This window comes from Rhipicephalus microplus, chromosome 7 (assembly GCF_043290135.1).
Source record: "Rhipicephalus microplus isolate Deutch F79 chromosome 7, USDA_Rmic, whole genome shotgun sequence".
Taxonomy (NCBI): Eukaryota; Metazoa; Arthropoda; class Arachnida; order Ixodida; family Ixodidae; genus Rhipicephalus; species Rhipicephalus microplus.
In genome coordinates, this window is record NC_134706.1 from 64,273,495 (window position 1) to 64,294,632 (window position 21,138).

Below are 21,138 nucleotides of genomic sequence, written 5' to 3' on the forward strand. Positions count from 1 at the left end.
TGACCTACACCGTACGAAAGTATGACCTGAGGAAGCCCTCAAATGAACCTCAAGTGGTCCTAAACCAGTCCGTTTGTCCGGCCTCAGATCGTCCTCAGGGCATCCAGAAAAGAGCACATTATGATGAGTCTAGTACTTTTTGAGGACGAAGCATACAAGACCTAGGCACTCATCAGACCTTACGAAAAGTTGCTCTAATTCTTCTTTTGGAGCGCTGAAATGACAACTGATCAATCAAAAGTGCCTGAACATGCACACTCTTTAAAGCACTGCCTGTGAGGTTTCAGTAACAATTTCTTCAAGTATAGCAATAAAAACAGCAATGCACAGAAAACATGTTTATTTTCAGGAATGAAACTTGGCAGTTTTCACTAGATGAGACTTCTTGCCCTGTGCCTTCAGAGGTCTTCATCCGATGGGCTTGACAACGCGACACTTTGAAGACATTCTGTAGTAATAGAAAGCAGCATATCTTGAAGCACAAGTGAATTTAGAGTATCAATAAGAATATTAAGACAATAACAGCATGCCAGATTTGAAAGCATAAAATGAAAATTATATTACCATAATGTGCAGGTACGAACTAGCCATTATATAATGGTGAAAATGATTTATATAGTTCATGCTTGCATACACATCAAAATTCGAGTAAGGCAAGAAAATTATTTAAACTATAACAGCAAAAGTATCATATGTTATGATAGCTTCAACAGCACAGATAATAAAACTCACCCTCATGGTGAGTGCGAGAAGTTCTTAAGCGCTGCTTCTGGAGCTTTTCCCCAGCATGCCGAAGCCACACTTTAATCACACACTCGATGTCATTTTTTTTTGTTTCCGGAAAATTTCGCCTCACGGCCTCTGAAAAAGTACAAAGTTCATAAAACAGGAATTACACAAACATAATACATTAATATAATGCTACATAGGTTGTTTGAAGAAGTACCTCTAGTCAGCATGATCGACATTTTGATAGGTGGGCACATCATCATTAAAGGTCCTTGCCATCCTTCCCCATGTTAATTTCAAGAGTACTGACATTGACACTATGTGTTGCATTACAAGAAGAACACCACGAAGAAGACATCATTGTAACTTTTTTGAAACCTAGCATGCAAAGAATGATGAGGCGCCTTTGACGAAAATACGTCCATGTATGAAAATGTTGACCAGCTTGTCTTAGGTACTTATTCCTGTTTAGAGATCCTCAGTGATCACTATGAGCTTCCATCTGTTAGTTTTCATCTGTACATAAGATTTCCACTACAGTTAAGAATGCCTAGTAGTGCTACCTGATAATAACTTCTGCAAGTAGTGAATGCTTGCGTATGTGTGCCATGCAAGTATACTAGTGTGCTTGAAGAAGCTGCAGGGTTTCTTACTGACAACAGATATTTCATGCTAAAAATTTTCCACGTTTAAGCACATAATTTTAATTAGCAAGCATCCTAAAAAATTTAATGCTTTCATGAAAAGATTGTTCTTTTGCTATTGACTTCAAATGAAAGATAATGTGGATAACAGACTTAGAAATGTCTGTACTCAAACACGGCTCTTGCAGCACATGGTGTTGTGAAACAAATTACTCACTGCAAATGACATCTGTGACACCTAGATCCACAAACTTCCTTTTGCCTTTTTGGCCTGCCCAGCTGAACTGCACAGCAACCTCAAGGCTTAGCAGAAGCTCCAGCATCCTCCTGGCTGCTGCCCCAAAAGTTGAGCCACCAAGGCCAGCAAGCTGCTGTATCTGTACAGTTTTGAGGTCATTATTTTTTTTAGAAGAGTAGCTTAATGCAGTGACTAGAAAAAAAAATTATAGAAAAATATAATGAATGACGTACAAGCTTTAGCTTAATGTTGCCATCAGCAGCAAGTCTCCCCTCAAGACTTAGAAATTGGTCAATATCCTTGACCGGTGTCAAAACCACATCATCATTTGTCTCATCTTGAAGCCTCACTGTTGTGTTGAAAAGGTGCTGCTGCATGGCATCAACCTGTCGTCCCAGCTGCTCTAGCCTCATCAGGATAGTTTGCGAAATTCGCATGAGTTGACGCACGTATTCTGTAAAGACGTGTTCATGAAGTAATAGCGCTGAATTGCAACATATAAAATGGCAAAAGCTGAGATAACATTGAAAATGAGAAGTGCTACTAAACACAGCAAAACAAGCACACAGTTGTTTATGGCTTCTCTGCACATTATTGTCGGTTTTAGAAATTTGTGCCTACATGGCTTCAGTTATTTTGTTAGCATGCTCAGTGATGCCTTTTTAGGACCTGAATACGCATGCAGAGTTGACACTGAGATGAAGCACCTTCATTGCGTGCTGTGATTCAGTGTACCCATATATTTACAACCTAGTTTTCAACAAAAACTTGGAATAAGTTCAGAAAAATTGTTGAAAGTTAGGTTATTAAGTGAATTTGTGAAAAATAGAATAAGCAGAAACAGATACTTTAATGTTTTAAGCACTGAAACAATGTGTGACCAGACCATACATATAACAGTTGCCATAGTTTTTGCAGCAAAGTGATGCCACTATCACTTTCCCAACGAAAGCAAAAAAAAAATGTTTAAAATATAACTCTTCATTTATGGGGTAAAAGCGTGCTCATCGCCATCAAAGTGACACACAGTCCTCATTTCCACTGTGATCAAGAGGCATGTTCTCTACACTAAATAGGCGACAACAGTTGTTTATGAATTAAAAGTATTAATTGTGGCACCTTCGCTTCAATTTTTCTGAGACATCAGGTATTTACACTTGATAAAGCAACTACAGTTAGTACATTGTTCCGAAATTGCAAATAAGCAATTATGCTGCTTACGACTGGCACAGCTATAAGACAAAACGTTTTGCTTAGCACTTGCAAAGATTTTAATCTAAAGAGAAAAAAAACTGTATTCCCTAGACAATAAATACAAAGATTGTCTTCACCTCTGAAGTGGCACCCGGGTAAGAAAGCTTTAATGTTACTTACCAGGAGGTGAGCTTCTATTGCTAGAGGGGAAGCCTAATGAAGACCCATGGGTATTATTGTGTGCAGTCCCTACAGAAGCATAGATGAAGGTTTTAAGATGCACTTCTAAAAACTAGCTCTGAACATTTCATCGAAAGTATTCTTACATGAAGGGCCTTGCTGACTACTGTTATGTTGCTGCAACACTTGCCTTTCAAGGTTGTCTGCATGCTCTGTAAGTGACAGTTCCTACAAGTGACAGTTGCCATTGTTTTTGCTACAAAGTGATGCCACTGTCATTTCTGTCTACTGAAAAAAAAATATTTTTTTTTTGATTATGGGGTAAAAGCGTGCTCATTGCCATCGAAGTGACACGCAGTTTTCTCATTTCCACTGCGATCAAGAGGCATGTTCTGTACACCAAAAAGGTGATAACAGTTGTTTATGTATTAAAGCTTTAATTACTGGCACCTTAGCTTCAATTTTTCTGAGACAACAGGCATTTACACTTGATAAAGCAACTACATTTGGTACATTGTTCCGAAATTGCAAATAAGCACCCTATGTTGTTTACCACTGGTGCAGCTATCAGACGAAACGTGTTGCTTAGCACTTGCAAACCTTTATAACGTACAGGCAAAAACACTTTGTATTCCCCAAACAATGAATATAAAGGTAGTCTGCATCACAATAGGTGCCGATCTAAGGAAGCTCTAATGTTACTTACCAAAAGGTATGCTTCTAGTGCTAGGGGAATTGGAAGGTGTGTGTCTACTGGTAGGAGAATTCCTGATGACATTTTGCCCCTCATTATATCCTGCTCTCTGAGCAGGCATAGATGATGTTGAGGGAAAGCCTAAGCCAGGCTCGTGGCAATTATTGGGTGCAGTCCCTGCAGAAGCATAGATGAGCCTTTTAAGCTGCACAATTCTAAAAACAGCCCCTGAGCATTTTATCAAAAATACCGTCTTACATGAAGCCCCTTGCTGACTGCTGTAATGCTGCTGAAATGGTGGCCCTTCAAGATTGTCTGCATAAAAAAGAAAAGGGACAAGAATCAGAGTGATGGGACAGTTATTTTGGCCAGTTACGCGAAGCTCCCACCATCTTTCCATCAACACTTGCTGCAAAGCTTTAGTTGCAAAGTGATGCAAAGCTTTAGTTGTTCCAGAGTTTAGAAGGCTGGAACTACATTTACACTTGACACACCAACTACAGTTAGTAAGTTGCTCCAAAACTGAAAAGAAGCATCCATGCCATTTAGCTCTACCATAGCTTTAGACTAAACATATTGCTTAGCATATGGAAAACTTGGTGCCTAAAGTAAAATAACAACTTGCATACATAACACACAATAAATATGAAGGTAGACTTCACACGTAAAGTGACACCCATGGAAGGCAGCTTTTGTATCACTTACCCAGAGGTCTGCAGTTGTTGCTGTATGAACCTCTGTAAACATTTTGACCCTCAGGTGATGCCATTCTCGGTGAAGGGGCTCTTTGTGATGGCCTAATGCCTGCTGGTGAACTGGAGTCGAACGCAGGCACTTCACTGATATTGGATCTAGTCACTGCAGAAACATAAGTGAAGCTTTGAAATGTAATTCTACACATGCACTTTGAGCTGTTCATCAAACATAGTCTTACATAAAGCCCCTTCCTGGCCTGTGGTGCGATGCTGCTGCAGTGGTTGCCGCCCTGCCTTGTCTGCATACCCTGTTAGAAAACAGAGGCAAGAAAAAATCAGCGGGTAATGGGACAGTAGAATAGTCATGTGAAGATTAGACAAATTTTCCATTGTTTCTTCATGGCTCCTGAAAACCTGCAAACCTTGCATGAAATCAGCTCCGTCTACAACATAATCAAAGTTACAAATCTGTGCAGTGAGAATGATATAAAAAATGAATTTCAAGCGCTAGCATCACTCTGTCGTGGAATACTCAACACCAAGCAAAGGGCAAGTGTCCAAATTCGATACGACCCTGGGTATTTCTCTTCTCAGTTTTAATTTTTTGTGTCTATCAGTTACTTTTTCATGTCCATCAGGCCACTGATGGCCATGGCGACCCCACTCAATGCAAGAACGGGTGTTCAAGAGCTGCTCTAAAACTGATGTGCATGGTTTACGTACAATATCCCCTTTGGCAAAAACTCTTGGTTGGAAGCGAGTACTTAAATGCGTGCTGACATTCTCAGTTATCGCAGGTCAGAAGCATGTCATATGCTATTTGACATGACATTTTGGAAAGGAAAATGAAAAGTAAATAGAGGTTAACATGGAGTTATTAACCAGTTTGCCACCCTGCATAGGGGTGTAGAAAAAGGGGTTGTAAAGAGGAGAGATAAATAAAATAGCAAGAAAAAAAAACAGGATTTTATCCCAGAAGCATATCACCTTCATGTTCCAATGACCGTGGCTGGGTGGGCAGTGGCCGATTCTCTAAATTTCTTGGTCGCTTGTGTTTTCTCCCTAAGAAAGCAAGCCAGAATCAGCATTTCACAGCCCTAAAGCCAGATAACCCAGTGTTACTTTTGGCGGTAGATAACAGAAAACAGTGTGAGCAATTCCGTGGGGCTATCATTGTAAAATAGGCATTGCAGGATGTAAAAAGATTCAATACTATTAAAAAACATAAGTACAAGCAGTTCACTTTACGTAAAGTTCAAAAATGGTGTTATACGTCTTATCATTGAAGCTGGAGGTGATGGTGCCCCTTCATCATCTTCAGACTCATAGGATCTCTTATTTTTTTTTCTTCTGCCTTTCCCAAGTTCTGCCTCGCCGTCCAAGTTGGATCCATTTTCTACCCTTGGCAGATTTGCCCGTGCTTCGGCATATGTATCTGCAGAAAGAAGGGCAACAACTACTAATTAAATGATAAGCATGATCATTTCTCAGATCTGTCACACATAACAAGTAGAACTCCAATTCCTTTGCATAAGTCATTACCAAGCAGGTACTAAGAGTCACCCATGATATTAAAATGGATCATTTAAATTTTGCTGCAATGACAGCTGACATGCAAGTATTCACAAAATATGAGATACTTGATTTCGCATAATTGTTCTTTTTTTCCTGATATTCTCGAAGCTATCTTCTGATATTCTTCGAAGCCATCTTCTGATATCTTTTCCTGATATTCTCGAACCCATCTAAACTTTTAAGAAGTTACTTTGATCTAAAGTGGCAATTAGAGTTACAATGCTGAAATTGCAGTTTATTACATACCTTTTACTTCATTGCTGACCAAATCGCTGAAAAACGTGCAGTAAAACAGCATAAATAAGGAATAATTTACCAAATTCTCGGACAACAGTGCAAGGCACTTCTATCCAGTCAGCCCCTGGAGTCGCTTTCGCCTTCAACAAACTATGTACATATTTAGTTTGTCGAGGCCACAGGCAGCCGTCGCCTTTCAGCCAACTTTTGAGGATGATCCCAGATGTATCATCCTCTTCTGGGAAGAGAACGACAACGTATTGACCTTGCAAAAGAAAGAGAAGCCAAATTCAAATTCTGTATACATTCTGACACAGTTGTGAAAGTTTATTACATGTGCACTGTAGCATGCAAAAGAGGGAAAACAATGCTTTTCCTTTTCAAATACACTTTCAGGCATTTCTGTGAGATGTTCTTCAGAGGCCAATACCGCAGACTAGAAGGCTGAGACACTGAGTAAATTCCCAGTATGGAGGAAGGGCATGGCAGAGAATAAAAATCTTCACACTTGAGGAACTTCCTTCCAATTATGCATGGCTCACCGCACGGGAGATGAGCAAAATTGTCAATAACGACGATTGACCCATCACTTAGCCTACAGCACCCATTTCTCTTTTCAGCTCTAAGAATGACATTGCCAGGCAATGTTACTTTTTTAAACTCGGGGCTTCGGCATGGAGCAACAAGTGGCCCGTCAGCATGCTCTGCAGCAAATACGACATGGCTTTCAGTTTTCTTATGCCTCAGAGGACGGTGTGCCTGCTCAGCAAGCCTGTTGCAAAGTTGCTCCAAGGGAAGGTCTGGCTTTCTCAGCATTCTCTTTAACGAGGACATATGGTTTTCAAATGGGAAGGCACTCCATGAGTCCAAGGGGCCAAGGTGTGTAACATCATCTGCCAAATGACACAGGCCATGCACATTGTGTGAAACATGCTCTTTGCCATAAATGCTTATGAATGTCCGGATAAAAAACTTGAGCATGTTTCCGGCATACTCTATCTCACTTGCAGGTGCAGCTGGTGTGGAAAGAACAGAGATCCCCACATGTAAAGCTAAGAAGTTCTTGTACATGTGTGCAGGAATCAGTGATGACAAAACAACGGGTCCTCCATATAAAAGAAAAAAGCGAAACTCAGTCGCTTTCCACCGATCAAGTTCAGCAATGCTCCTCGGCTTTCGGCTAAAATCACATGGAACACACCGTGCAATTTGAGAATTTTTTTCCGACATCTCAAGACGCACTTTGCTTCCAAGTCTGGTCACTTTTGGGCCACGTACCCACAGTGTCAAGAGCTTGTTCATGACACCCAAGCACACAAGGTGCATGTAATCTAATGGTATATCTTTCACTAGGTCAAAAGGAAGTTCCTCAAGAATACTTTCGCCTGTGTGATGCTCCTCCTGGACTTTTAAGCGAAAGCTGTCATCTGTTCGCTTGCGAGCATTGACGTTTGGGAAGCACACCCTGCCCTCACAGTAGACACCTTTTACGTCACATTTGGTGCAGCTGTAATAGCCTGTGTGGCTTCTGACATATAATACAAATGCCTTTGCTGGTGCATCACATATGAGGGCATACAAGCTAACAGGAATTGCAGTTTCTCCAATGGTAATCCCTGTTGTGATAGCAGCATTTATGTCACAAACAAATGGTCGCAAAAAATCATTCGCGTTGTTGGGCTTGCTGCTTCCGAAAAAAACACCCACTATAAATGGTGCTTTGTCCTCCAAATTACTTATGCGTCCCAGTATGCACCAAAATTGGCCCCGTGAACTTTTTGAAACCGGCAGACCGTCAATGTTGAAGCTAAGCTTCAAAATTCTTGGTAGTTCTGCACAATCTTGCAGCACTCGCTGTAGGCCTGCACTGAGGCCGAAATGATGGTATTTCCCGCCGGCCAGCTGCAACACTTCCAGGCACTTCTTGGGCGTCTGTAACAATGCCCTTGCAGTTGAAGGGAGCGCGCTGAAGCATTCGTGGGACTGTAGTACTCTCAAGAGCGATGTAACTGAAGTGTGCGATGCGCGAGATTGTAAGGCCCACGCTTGCAGTCTCTCACGAAAGGCCAGCAAGCTGTCCACACTGCCGCGTTCACAAACTTGCTCTTCGTTACTCCCAGTCGGTGCCAATTCGAAAGAATCCCTCTGCCTCACCTGCGAGGTCGCCGAAGTCGAAGCCGCAGCGCTGCTGTCATGGAAGGCACGCCGTTCGAAGTCTGTGTGATCGTGAGGCACAGAAACACTGCAGCCGCTGGGGTAGCACGCGTCGCCAGAAATCAAAACGTGTCCTTGGGGCACATCCGTTTCTGGAACGATCGAGGAGTGTGCCGAAGGCCGTTCTCTGTCATGAACACAAAGGCGACGATGGCCGTCTTCGAGGTCGACCGCACAAGCCTCGGAGGGCAAGTCGCTCTCTCTTTCGGCGTTGCGGGAATCTCGGTCAACGTACCGCGTGTCATTTATGACATCGGCCTCACTGTCAATAAGCTGAAAACTAGCATTGACGCGCCGATTAATTTCACGCCGAAATTTGCGATCCGCGCTCTCAGCCATCTTGAACAGCACAGAGCACAGTAGAATGGTGGCTAGACCAAAGAACACCCACCACCAGAACACGTTGTTAGGCTAGTCAGTTGGTTTGTACATACATACATGAATAAGCAGTAAAGATATACAGCGCGAGGCTGAAAATCAACTGTCCTCTCTTTTTTTATTTATTTACCTTTGCGGCTTACAACTTCAATATGAAAATTTAACAGAAGACACTCACCTGGCATGCTTACGATTCTTTGAGGGCTTCTGCGAGAAGCTTCCTCTATGGCGAGAAGTGTTGTATTGGAATGTTGACTCGACCAATGACTCGACTTGACTTACTGCAGGCCCATAATGATGATGATGATAGTTGCGTCACTTTAAAATGGGTAAACAGTGTCGTAGACATCCAGATTTAAAAGCACCTTGACTGCGCATGGTGACCGCATTAAGGTACTGCTTTTTTTTTGTTAGCACCACCACAACTTCAGTCGCCCATTCGTTTTCCCACAGCGTTCTAGTTCCAATGCTGCTCTATTCACGATAACCTAGGCCAGCCCAGTCGTCAGCATGGTCAGTTGTCGTCTGCTCGATGGGACCGTGCGGCATTGCAACACTGGACACTCGAGAATAACGTGCTCGCTATTCACAGTTTTCACGCCTGCATTCATTTTGGAGCCGACACCGTTTATACTCGCACCAAACTTGGTCTGCCGCACGTGCGTTCATTGGGGAAACGGGTCAGACCACAGTCAGTGCGATATAATTCCGTATGCACGTCGGCGGTAGATCACGACCAACGAAAACGTGCAGGCAGAAAGTTTGGCCTACGATCACTTACAAAGTAAATAAATAAATAATAAATAAAAGAACACGTCTTTCTCGTGTTGGCTTGAAGTGCTTCCTCGTGTAACTATCTCATTTTAATGATCGAGAAGTACTTTACTATTATGACTCGAAAGTAGGCATACGAAATCCCGTGGACTTATTCGTTAACAGCCAGAAAATTAACCAAACACGAATTGCGAAAGCTGCATGCACCTACGAAACATGCATATCCTCAAAACGTCCTCGAGCAGACGATATCAGGACAATTCTTCGTCCTTAAAAAGGTCTCAAAGGGGCATTTTGGGGATAATCCTGCAAGTGTCGACTAGAGGACCAAATGAGGACGTCCTGAAACTGCCGAGGACGTTTGTACCATATGAGGACGACCTCAGGTCGTCGAGTGTTGTCTGGGTATGCTTTCTCTGCGGTCATCTCGCGATTATAGCGTTCGCGCCGACGTCGATTCGAATCCGTGAACGAGCTGAAGGCATGTGGGCGGGCTTACTCTTAGTTCACCATTGGATTTCCTCACTTTTATTGCTTATGTCGTTCTTTGCCTCGTCATCGTGTCTGTGTTTTTGTTTAAGCTTTTGCGTCATAGTCTTATGATTTGCTTGGCGAAGTTTGCGTGTGTAACGGTTAACCAGCGGGATAAGAGTAGAAATCAGGATGCCTGGAGAAAAGGGACCAACAAACTACATCCTAGTCTGCTGACCCGGGGGGGGGGGGGAGGGGGGGGCTTAACGTCAACCCTCGACTACAGCGCCACTTGTAGCTTGCGCTGTTCTCGAGGGTTGCGAATAATTTCGACGATAGGGTTTTTTTTAACATGCAATAACATAGCACGACTCTCTGAGCGAGCATGTTTAGAGCGCAACGTTATGCGATAGACAGTTAAGCAGCGGATATTGCGAATGGATGCTTCTGTGCTGGACATTATTACATTAATTGTTAGGTTTTTATGTTCCGTCACCATGGCAATACTATAAGAAATGCTGTGCAGGACAGCTCTGTAAATTTTGGTCATCTGGTTTTCTTCAATGGCCTCGTTACTACACGGGCCTTTAGAAATCCTCTCAATGAAAATTGAAAAAAAAAATGTGGGCCCCGCGGCCTGGACTCGATACCACCACTTTAGGGTCTGCGTAGAGCACAATGTCCACTAGACAGTTTTAGGGGATACTTAAGGGGTATAGATCGTGAACGAATATCCGAACCGTGCGTTTCGATTAACTAAAAGAATAAAAATGAGAGTGCAGCACGCTTGGCAAGCATTCTCAGACCAAGAATCGTGGTTTGCTTCTACTTTCAAAAGAAATATGGGCAGCAGGGGCACCTTGGTGGTGCTTGCCAATGGGGCAGAAAGCGGGAGGCACACTACAGGAGCTCATACTGAACTGAAGATTACACAGTGATTCTCGGAAAGCAGGAAACGAAATTCTCCTAGACTTCATGAAGGAGAAAGAACTGGTACGCGAGAAGCCAATCAATGAGTTTAGAGGCTAATGGGCTAGCATAGAAATTGATTGATTGATTGATATGTTGGGTTTAACGTCCCAAAACCACCATATGATTATGAGAAACGCCGTAGTGGAGGGCCCCGGAAATTTCGACTACCTGGGGTTCTTTAACGTGCACCCAAATCTGAGTACACGGGCCTAAGCATAGAAATTCAGGATGCCGGTCCCGCACAGATACTTTGCTCCAGATGAAGAAGATGACTTTGGCATTTAAGGCATGAATGATGGTATAAGAAATACGATTAAAGAGTGTACACAGAAGAAGAAGACTAAGTTGCTATAAGTGGGACCCTGGCAGGCCCTCTATGGAGACAAAATATCATAAAGTGCCACAACATAAAATCCATGAACTCACCAAGCAAGAAAAAACTCGGAGACCTTTTGAATTTCGCCTATATGCGTAAGGTGGCTGAGAAAAGAAGGTGTCCCGGCGTTAGGTGGCTGCTCGAATAGGGATGGTAAGAAACATGCTTTGGAACAGAGTAAGCCCAAAACCAGTGACGAGAGAAGTGCGCATAGGCAAAAACAAAATGTATGCACCGAGAGACAAAGAACGGAGTCTCATTATCAATATGAACAAGTTAGTTAAATTTTCTGACATACTTTATAATAAAGTAGGCGGGTCAACCAGGACGTAATGCAAAATGTTGTAGACAACCAGAACCAGAGATTTTTGCGACGACTAGGGATTGTAATTATGTCTGAGAACCACAACCGCAGCTTCACTATGGAGGACAATAACACAGGTCCTTGTTTAAACTATGCGACCGTGTTTCAAATCTATATGCTAAATTTACATCACATCTTCGTTTTTTTTTGCCACTGTGGTTCTATCTGACTTTCATGCACCGCCTTTCGTTTCGAGTTTCCGTTTCACAACTCACCATCTACCGGCAGGGTTTCTGTGCCGCCCACGCAGCGACAGGGACCCGATGCGATCGCTGTCGGCCGCGCCAGCATTGACAGAGTTAAACACTGCGATTGTCTAAGGGGTGGGGCCATACCGTGGTTGCGGCAACACCCCCTTCCCCTTCAAATCATTCGTCTCTTTCTCTTTTACAGAGATGCTTGGATGACCCACGGACAGCGACTCACTACGTGCAGATTAGTGCGTAAAGCGCGATTTGATCACGTGATACGAGATGCGTGTGCCCGTAAGCGCACCTCTGCAGGAAAACGCATGATAGCGAGACGGGGGGAGGGGGGGGGGGGCGGGAGGGCAGTGAGAATGGCTGGTTGCCAGAACCTACGTTGAAGGTTGACGTCAACACCTCTGGGATCAAATCCTGGCGGCGACAGGGGCTGCATTTCCCATGGAGGCGGAAATGTTGTAGGCCCGTGTGCTCAGATTTGGGCGCACGTTAAAGAACCCCGGGTGGTTGAAATTTTCAGAGCCCTCCGCTAAGGCTTCTCTGATAACGATATGGTGATTTTGGAGCGTTAAACACCACGTATCTATCTATCGACGTCAACACCTCTCTCCTTCCTAAAACGTCACCTTTCCCGCATTATTCCCATCTATGCGTTCTACGAAGCATGCACCCAGTGTCTCCCGCGCACATGTATGCGCGGCTGGGACGCGAGTCTGTAATAAGCTGTGGGAGTAGTCGAAGGCATCCGATAATAACAAGGCTGCTGCGACTATCAAAGGGAGCCCACGTCGTCGCGTTTCACGGAGATGATTCCACGAGATTCCTGCGAGTGTGGATGCCGATTTTCTCTGACCATTTCTGAAGGAAGGAAACGACTGCTCTCAGCATGCGCAGTTCCATCATAAATGTCATCATCATCATCATCATCATCATCATTGTGAATACCACTATCATGATCACTACTAGCAATAGCATCCCAACGTAAATGTGAAATACCATCCACTCCATGTCGACCTTTGGTAAGGTATACCGCGCAGTCGAGTGTTTCATTGTGACTGCAGTGCCAGAACGAAAAGCCTAATGAATAAAAAAATCACAGCATATTCATGGAGTGAATTATGATTGTTGGGGCGAAGCATTCGTCAATCAATCAATCAATCAATCAATCAATCAATCAATCAATCAATCAATCAATCAATCAATCAATGAAACTTTATTTTCATGAATAGATATATGCAATTACAGGGATAATTTGGACCGATAGCCTAAAGTGGCTAGTGGACGGTCCAATACAATGTGCAACATAAAAAAGTGTACAGGTCAGCTTTGAGGTAACAACATCAAAACAAAAAAAAACAAAAAAAACAATAATATGATACAGATAGCGCAGTAATACATTTTTGCCTGCAGATATGCATACTTATTAGCTTGCAGCTAGTTTCTATACATAGGCACTTAAAAAAATACAATGAAAATCGAATCAAACACACACATGCTTACATGTCTTTACTCCACAGAAAAAATGATTTACATGCCATGCTGAAATTACGTGCCGTTTTAATCTCTAGGGGGACCATGTTCCATATTTTTGTTCCATTAAACTGTATCAATCTTTCGCCGTAAACATTAAAACATTTGGGCAGATTGAAATTACCATTCGAAGCATGTCGCGTATTGCGTTTAGGAATTGAAAAAAGATCAGCAGGCAAAGGTGAATTTCTATTAATTATGTTATTTACTGAAACGGCAATTTTGTAGTCACGCAACATCGGAACCGAGAGAATGCGTTGTGATTGGAAAATATTACTTACTGATTCACCTTGGCTTATCATTTTCAGTGTACGCTTTTGAAGTCGTTCAAGAGTTTTTAGATAACTGTTGTACGTCACACCCCACGATTCCAGACAGTAACCTATGTGACAATGACACAATGAAAAGTAGAGTGTGCGAAGTATAGCTTGTGGAAAATATTGGCGAGCTTTTATTAGAGAATAGCAGCCATAGGCTGCCTTTGCGCACACACTCTGTACTTGCTCATGCCAGTGTAAATGTTCATCAAAAGTGACGCCTCAATATTTAAAACAAGGAACTTGTTGAATAGGAGCGTTGTTTATTGTTAGGTTAAGAGATTCAGCGTCAATATGTTTCCCACGAGAGTGAAATACCATGTACTTTGTTTTAGTACAGTTAACAGTCAGCTGATTCCTGGCAAACCATTCCGAAATGTTCGATAAATCGGTCATCGCGTCATTTTGTAAATCTGCTAAGGAGTGTCCTGTGAAAACTAAAACAGTGTCGTCCGCGTACATCAGTGCCCTTGACCTCTGTAGGGATCGCGGGACATCATTAATATAAAGAGAGAACAATATAGGGCCCAAAACTGAACCCTGTGGCCTGTACACTGGTATTACTTTGGCGGTCTTAAGTCAGTCCATCCGTGCTTCCGTCCATCCAATCATTCTTGCTTCCATGCGCCCATCTATGCTTCCGTCCATTCGTGTGACCATCGGTGCCTCCATCTATGCATCCGTCCGTACGTTTGTTCTTCCGTCTGTCCATCCGTCCGTCCTTGCGTCTGTTCGAGCGGACGTCCTTCTGTCTGTCCGTACGTGCGTCCGCCCCTATGTCTGTTTGTCCGTCTGTGCGTCTATCTAGGGAACATTCCAAGTACAGCCATCTCACATCTTTTCATCATGTATTCATCATATACAAGTGCCGCCATCCAGCGGACATTCTAGGGACCACTCTTTCGGGCATGTGTCACCGATGGTTACGCACTACAATGAGGGACGCAAAAGCCACGTCATAAAGAGCTTCACCCCTAAACCTTGGACCATCTCGCCGAAGAGAACCCTGATGGGACGCGAAGCAGCAGAGTCGCTACCCCCCTCAAAGAGGTGGGGGGGGGGGGGAGGGTGCAACCGCAGGAGCGGCAATGCACGGCCGAAAACCCTTTTCTAGCATTGTGCACATTATTGTACTCACGAAGACAGTCAGTCCTACACCTTTCTGTTTGGCCTAGATAGCATCCTCTGCATAAAAAAGGAACACGATTGATGACATTGTTAGTACATTTTACATATTGTTTGCAATGCTTGGTAGTGCGTTGGTGTTTCTTTTTCTCAACAGCACAGGCTACACACGATAGGTATGACAGTTTATGGGGGTGCTGAAAAAACCACTGGCACACCACAATGTTGTCCACTTTTTTCGAGACGATGTGATATGCTATGCATGTAAGGTATCACTGACACCTTTTGCATTGATCAGCTTCTACGGCTACCTGCTGATCATTATCTCTACCGGTTTTTCTTTCTCCCGTATATTGTTTCAGCTACTGACGTGAGCAGTTTTTTCGGATAGCCTGTCACTTCGAGCTGACGCATCTGCACCAGGAAACTTCCGGCGACAGCGTGTCGACATGATCTTTCCAGTGCATTGAAAAAATATGTTAGAACAATGCTTTTTCTCACTGATTTGATATGTGATGTTGTGTACGGTAACAATACATGTTTTTGTGCTCGCGGCTCATACATCCAGCACGTATGTTAATTTAAAAACGTCCGTCATAGATCCAGAAGCCGAATAGTGCTGTCTGCTAACATTTCGTGTGTGATAGACAGTGGCGACAGGCGCAATTTGAAAAATGTGGTGAGATCACTGCTAACATGTTCGAAGATATCAGCATTCCAATTTATAACCACAAGGTAATCGCCGACAAAACGGAAAGTTTTCAGAAAACTGCTACAGTTAAGGCAAACATCAAGAGCTCTGTCTAGATAGCTGAGCGTCTAGATAACTGAGCGTCTAGCTGCCCGAATGAGCACTTTGAGCACGCCAACGATAATCGGTGTACGATAGTGTTTCAATTCAGATATGCCAGCTTTAAAATGTGTTTCTATGCCACTTCTCAAATCGAGCATGATGCGTCACGGGCGTTGCTTATCGGTATGTGTGATCAAGCATGTGCCGTAGCGTTTCTATCTTTACAGTTTTACCAAAGCACTCGTCACGATACACAAATCTTATTTATGAAGACAAATATCGCTTTAGAAGCAGTCACATTTTTTGAGCGGAACTATTTGTTTAGCGCGAAGCAGATTGGCTGCTGCGCTTCAGTCGTCTAGGCAGGGCCTCTCCTGTCTTCTATAGTTGTACCCTACTATAGTACGTCGGTGGAACGAGTGAACCATGTTTCGCAATGACTAAAATGTGTGTTTCTCTTTCTCTCCAGCATCGCAACGTTTGCGTCTGGCACATGCAGTTAACAAGCGCTGGTCCTTCTCGTACGTCGTCCAGCCTTTGCTTCGTGAAGTGCCCGTGTCCAGCATCCTTGACCGTAGTATTCAATCTCCCTGCTTGGCGGTCTGCATTCAGGCGGGTAAGCACTTTATTTTTTTTCCGGTGACTGCATTTGCAGATTCTGTTTGCAAATGGCTTAGCACTGGCAAGCCTTCGTTGAACAAATGTACTCCAGCACTAGTAAAATTAAGGGACCATAATCTCCTGCAATTCGGTCTGGCCAACTATTGTGAAAGAGGGCACTGAAAGTTTTGCAAAGTGTGTGAGTACCGAATCTCAAGGCGTTGCGGTGTGTTGGACTGGCCCAACCTTACGATGCGAAAGCTGTGATGAAAGCACATTGAATTGGGCGACTTGGTACACAATTGGATAGGCTTCAGCGCAATTCAGACGAAGATCATAGGAGACCCACAAAACACCGATGAGCGCTCCTCTGTGTTCTGTGTGTCTCCTGTGGTCTTCGTCAAAATCGCGCTGAAGCCTATTCAACTGTGATAAAAGGTTTGGAGAGTGTGTGAGCCAGTAGCAAGATATACGTGTGTTCGTACACCTCTACTCTCTTTCCCATATACCTACGCGCTATGTTCGTAATGAACTTGATCTGCTAAAAATAAGTGATTGATTGATTACTATGTACGGTTTAACGTCCCAAAATCACCGTATGATTATGAGAGACGCCGTAGTGGAAGGCTCGGGAAATTTAGACAACCTGTGGTTCTTTAACGGGCAACGAAATCTGAGCACACGTGCTTACAACAGTTTCGCCTCCATCGAAAATGCAGCCCCCGTAGCCGGGAATAAATTCCGCGACCAACTGCTCAGCAACCGGGTACCTTAGCTGCTAGACCACCGCGATGAGGCTGGTAAAAAAAAAGTGGCTGATCTGACACGTACATATAACAATTCTTGGTATTTTCCCCCCAATTACGCAGCTGCGAACAAGCTTTCCACGCAGCATTAGCAATGAAAGTATTGTAAATCAGGGGCCATGAGCTATCAAAGACTGACAGTTCATTAATTGCTGGGAACACCACTCAAACTGGCCTTTCACGTTCTCTTCGGCTTTCAGGCTTCTGTTGACCGAATCAGAACTAATGCCGTCCTCACAAAGTCCTTATAAAAACATGGCGAATTTCTTCCTGTTTACAGTCAACAGAAGTCTGGGTCAGTTTTTATGGTGATCCCACCGGAGATGATTCAACTGTGATCATAGGCACAACGTTGTCTACTTTGTTAGCTATCTCAGTACGTGTATGCATGGGAGTGTTGGCCAGCACCACTTGTACTGAAAGTGGTCAGCGGGAAACTTTTCACGAGAGGTTAACTCATACCTTATGCGTGGGGCTCCTTCTGAACAATAAAACCTGGTATGCTAACTTTAGGTATGTGCTTGGCAGGGTGGGGCCCTTGCTAAGAATAAAAGGGCAATTTTGAAGAGGCTTCTCTTTCTAAGGCATGACCAAATTAAAAAAATAGCCCAATTAAAGCATAGGGGCCATTGTTTTGTTTAGCTGTTGTGTGGTAATCATGATGTAAACTGAAGTGAATTAAAGCGAATGAAGTTAATGCAATTAAAATTTAAAAACTGGAAGTGTCGGGTCCGGTACTTTGCCATTTATATATAAAAATACCATTCTATCGTCCGTTCACAGGCTAAGCAGACATTCGCATTCTCAAGTATTGTATGCCCTCGTACACTTGCATTGCTGTGTGTACCTTGTATGTTGTCATGACATCTAATTGTGATTTCTTGGTATTCTTACAGCTCTTTGACCTTCGATCTTATCACTGGATGTTTCATCCAAACCCGCACTGCGTTCCATGACCGGCATGTGCCTCTTGGGTTGGTAAGACAACCTCCAGACAATCTCAGTACGGTGGCCATGGTGTAAATTCATCCACAAGGCTTCACCTTCTGGTTCCTGCCTCTTGCTTGCCTTTAGGAGAATGCATTTTGAAAAAAAGCCCTTGACTATGGCCTACTCTTTTTTCTTCACTGTTGGCGAGAACTCTGGCGTTGCTGTTAAACGTCACTCTACTGCAGCCAGTACTAGTGGATTACCATTGGATGACTGACTACATCTTGCCCTGCCCACGGGAGACATTCCAACGGCTCTGGACCCATGCTGGGCTACCAGCTTCCCGAGGAATGCTGAGCAACCCCTTAACGTCGGTGATATATTGCCTTCTAACCATGCAGAGCTGTTCGAAGGCGGATTGTCTCAAGATTCACAGAATCTATCGCACCTCAAAATTGTATGCTGTTTAGCCACCATTAGGCGAATGTGTTTTTAGTGCATATATGTAAAATATATTAGACTCATATCATTGCTTAGATTATGCTTGGGTAACATTTGTTGCCATGGTTCACCCTTGGCGCCTGTATTTCGCGGCCATATGCCACTGCTGTGAGATTCATTGACCAATCCGTATGTTTTTTCGGCCATGATAAATGCATCTATTCACACTCTGCAATGTAGTGGCATAGTGATGCCTTTTTTGCTTTGAACTGCATAAAAAGCTGGAGCACTTGGAACATTAATCAATCAATCTGTGCAGCAGCTAGCCTCCTTTGTTTCGTGTGTGCCTGCATTGTATTTGTTGTGCATATTGGGCGACACTCTTCTATTTCAAGCATTCACAGCTCCACTCGGTGCTCATTTGGTTCGGTCTCGAGGTTATTGTGTGGCAAACTCTACAAGTAGACATAGGTCTATTTAGGCTATTCAGCTGAAACATCGCCAATCCTTTTGTGCGGGAGATAGCTTTCGCTTCTATAGAGTTGGTGGAATCTATTTTCTTCGGGCTTCTTTTTGGAGGGCGTCCGGAGCATTGTTATTTCGTACAATACTAACACTTGACAACCAGTTTATGGTCCTTACGCTCTTCAGTCTGTTTTTGCTGGTAGTATATGCTTCCAACTCGGCATTCTACTTTGTATGCTTTGGTCTTGTTTCACCCTGTTGTCAAACGTGTAAGAGGATCACTATGCTGAAATACGCACAATGTGACTGGAGATGCATACGGGGGCGGTACATTATTGTGGCAAACAAACTTGCAGTTTGACGGGAGTCCGTTTGTACATGCATGGCACGTAATACATGCCCCCACCCCGTTTTTTTACTGTGTGATGTGAATCTATATGGTTTTGTTAAAAACGCATACAGGGACCAGGGCACAGTAAGCAGTGTGGTAGACAATCTGTGTGCTGCAGTTCTTTAGGTAAGACAGTTTGTTTCTCTGTGAAATTCTAGGATGTTGATAGACCGTTAAACAAGGAATCCTTTGTACATGCCGTTGAGTTCATTTTCAGTATTTATGAATTTTTTTGCCCGATTGGTCTCCTCTAAGGTATACGTCGGCACTGTGTTTTGGTTATAGAGCCAGTTGTAGTAACTGCATATTTCCTTGAATCTACGTGGGTGAACTTTCAGCAAATTTTAATAGCCCGTAGAGGCCCACCCAGATAACCGAAGCATGGAAGCTAGTCACCTTGACGACTAAAATCATCATCATCAGCATCAGCCAGACTCCGTCCTCTGCAGGACAAAGGCCTCTCTCATCTTCCACCACTAAACCCGGTCCTGTGCTTGCTGCTGCCAATTTATAGCCGCAAACTTCTTAATCTTATCTGCCCACCTAACCTTCTGTCTCCCCCTAACCCGCTTGCCTTCTCTATTCATCCTTCGATTTCTTACTCCCCTTCTTTTCTATCTTTCCTTTCTATTACTCTCCCTTTCCCCCCCCCCCAAGTGTTGGGTAGCCAACCGAGCCAAGCTTGGTTAACCTCCCTGCCTTTCCTCTCTATTTATCTCTCTGTCTCTCTCTCTGGGAATCCAGTTAGTTACCCTTAATGACCAGCGGTTATCCTATCTACGCGCTACATGCCCGGTCAATGTCCATTTTTTCTTCTTGATTTCAGCTATGATATCCTTAACCCCCATTTGTTCCCTAACCCACTTTGCTCTCTTCTTGTCTCTTAAGGTTACACCTACCGCCCCGCCGCGGTGGTCTAGTGGCTAAGGTACTCGGCTGCTGACCCGCAGGTCGCGGGATCAAATCCCGGCTGCGGCGGCTGCATTTCCGATGGAGGCGGAAATGTTGTTGGCCCGTGTGCTCAGATTTGGGTGCACGTTAAAGAACCCCAGGTGGTCGAAATTTCCGAAGCCCCCCACTACGGCGTCTCTCATAATCATATCGTGGTTTTGGGACGTTAAACTCCACATATCAATCAAGTTACACCAACACTTTTTTTTCCATTACTCGCTGCGTCGTCCTCAATTTAAGCTGAACCCTCTTTGTAAGTCTCCAGGTTTCTGCTCCGTAGCTAAGTACCGGCAGGATACAGCTGTTATATACCTTCCTCTTGAGGGACAGTGGCAATCTACCTGTCATAATTTGAGAGTGCTTGCCAAGTGTGCTTTACCCCATTCTTATTCTTCTAGTTACTTCAATCTCGTGGTTCGGCTCCGCGGTTATTACCTACCCCAAGTAGACATAGTCTTTTACAACTTGAAGTGCACTATTACCTATCTCGAAGCGCTGCTCTTTTCAGAGGTTGTTGTACATTACTTTCGTTTTCTGCAGGTTAATTTTAAGACCCACCTTTCTGCTCTTCTTGTCTAACTCCGTAATCATGAGTTGCAATTCGTCCCCTGAGTTACTCAGCAATGCTATGTCATCGGCGAAGCGCAGGTTACTAAGGTACTCTTCATTAACTCTTATCCCTATGTGTTCCCATTCTAGGCTTCTGAAAAGCTCCTGTAAGCACGCGGTAAATAACATTGGGGCGATTGTGTCCCCCTGCCTTACACCCTTTTTGATTGGTATTCTGTTGCTTTCTTTATTAAGCACTATGGTAGCAGTTGATCCCCTGTAGCTTTATTCCAGGATGTTTA

The 21,138-nt window shown here is 43.7% G+C and overlaps 2 protein-coding genes across 5 annotated transcripts; both read right to left on the reverse strand.

The window, feature by feature from the left end:
• Positions 1-323: 323 nt before the first annotated feature.
• Positions 324-9,103, reverse strand: LOC142767486 (uncharacterized). 4 transcript variants are annotated; one of them, XM_075869216.1, is made up of 14 exons: positions 8,957-9,103; positions 6,266-6,451; positions 5,648-5,809; positions 5,362-5,436; positions 4,614-4,682; positions 4,385-4,537; positions 3,938-3,994; positions 3,692-3,856; positions 3,132-3,197; positions 2,986-3,054; positions 1,845-2,065; positions 1,591-1,750; positions 733-861; positions 324-448 (listed from the first exon to the last, which is right to left on the reverse strand). In XM_075869216.1, exons 1-14 carry the CDS (start codon positions 8,961-8,963, stop codon positions 399-401), a joined length of 1,569 nt encoding a protein of 522 aa, XP_075725331.1. In that variant the 5' UTR covers positions 8,964-9,103; the 3' UTR covers positions 324-398. The 4 variants fall into 4 exon arrangements, with proteins under 4 accessions (XP_075725331.1, XP_075725332.1, XP_075725333.1 ...); XM_075869217.1 differs by lacking the exon at positions 3,132-3,197; XM_075869218.1 differs by lacking the exons at positions 2,986-3,054; positions 3,132-3,197.
• On the reverse strand, positions 6,476-8,534 carry LOC142767150 (uncharacterized). Its single transcript, XM_075868371.1, has 2 exons — positions 8,485-8,534; positions 6,476-8,437 (listed from the first exon to the last, which is right to left on the reverse strand). The coding sequence occupies exons 1-2, from the start codon at positions 8,532-8,534 to the stop codon at positions 6,517-6,519; spliced, it is 1,971 nt and encodes a 656-aa protein (XP_075724486.1). The 3' UTR covers positions 6,476-6,516.
• Positions 9,104-21,138: the final 12,035 nt, after the last annotated feature.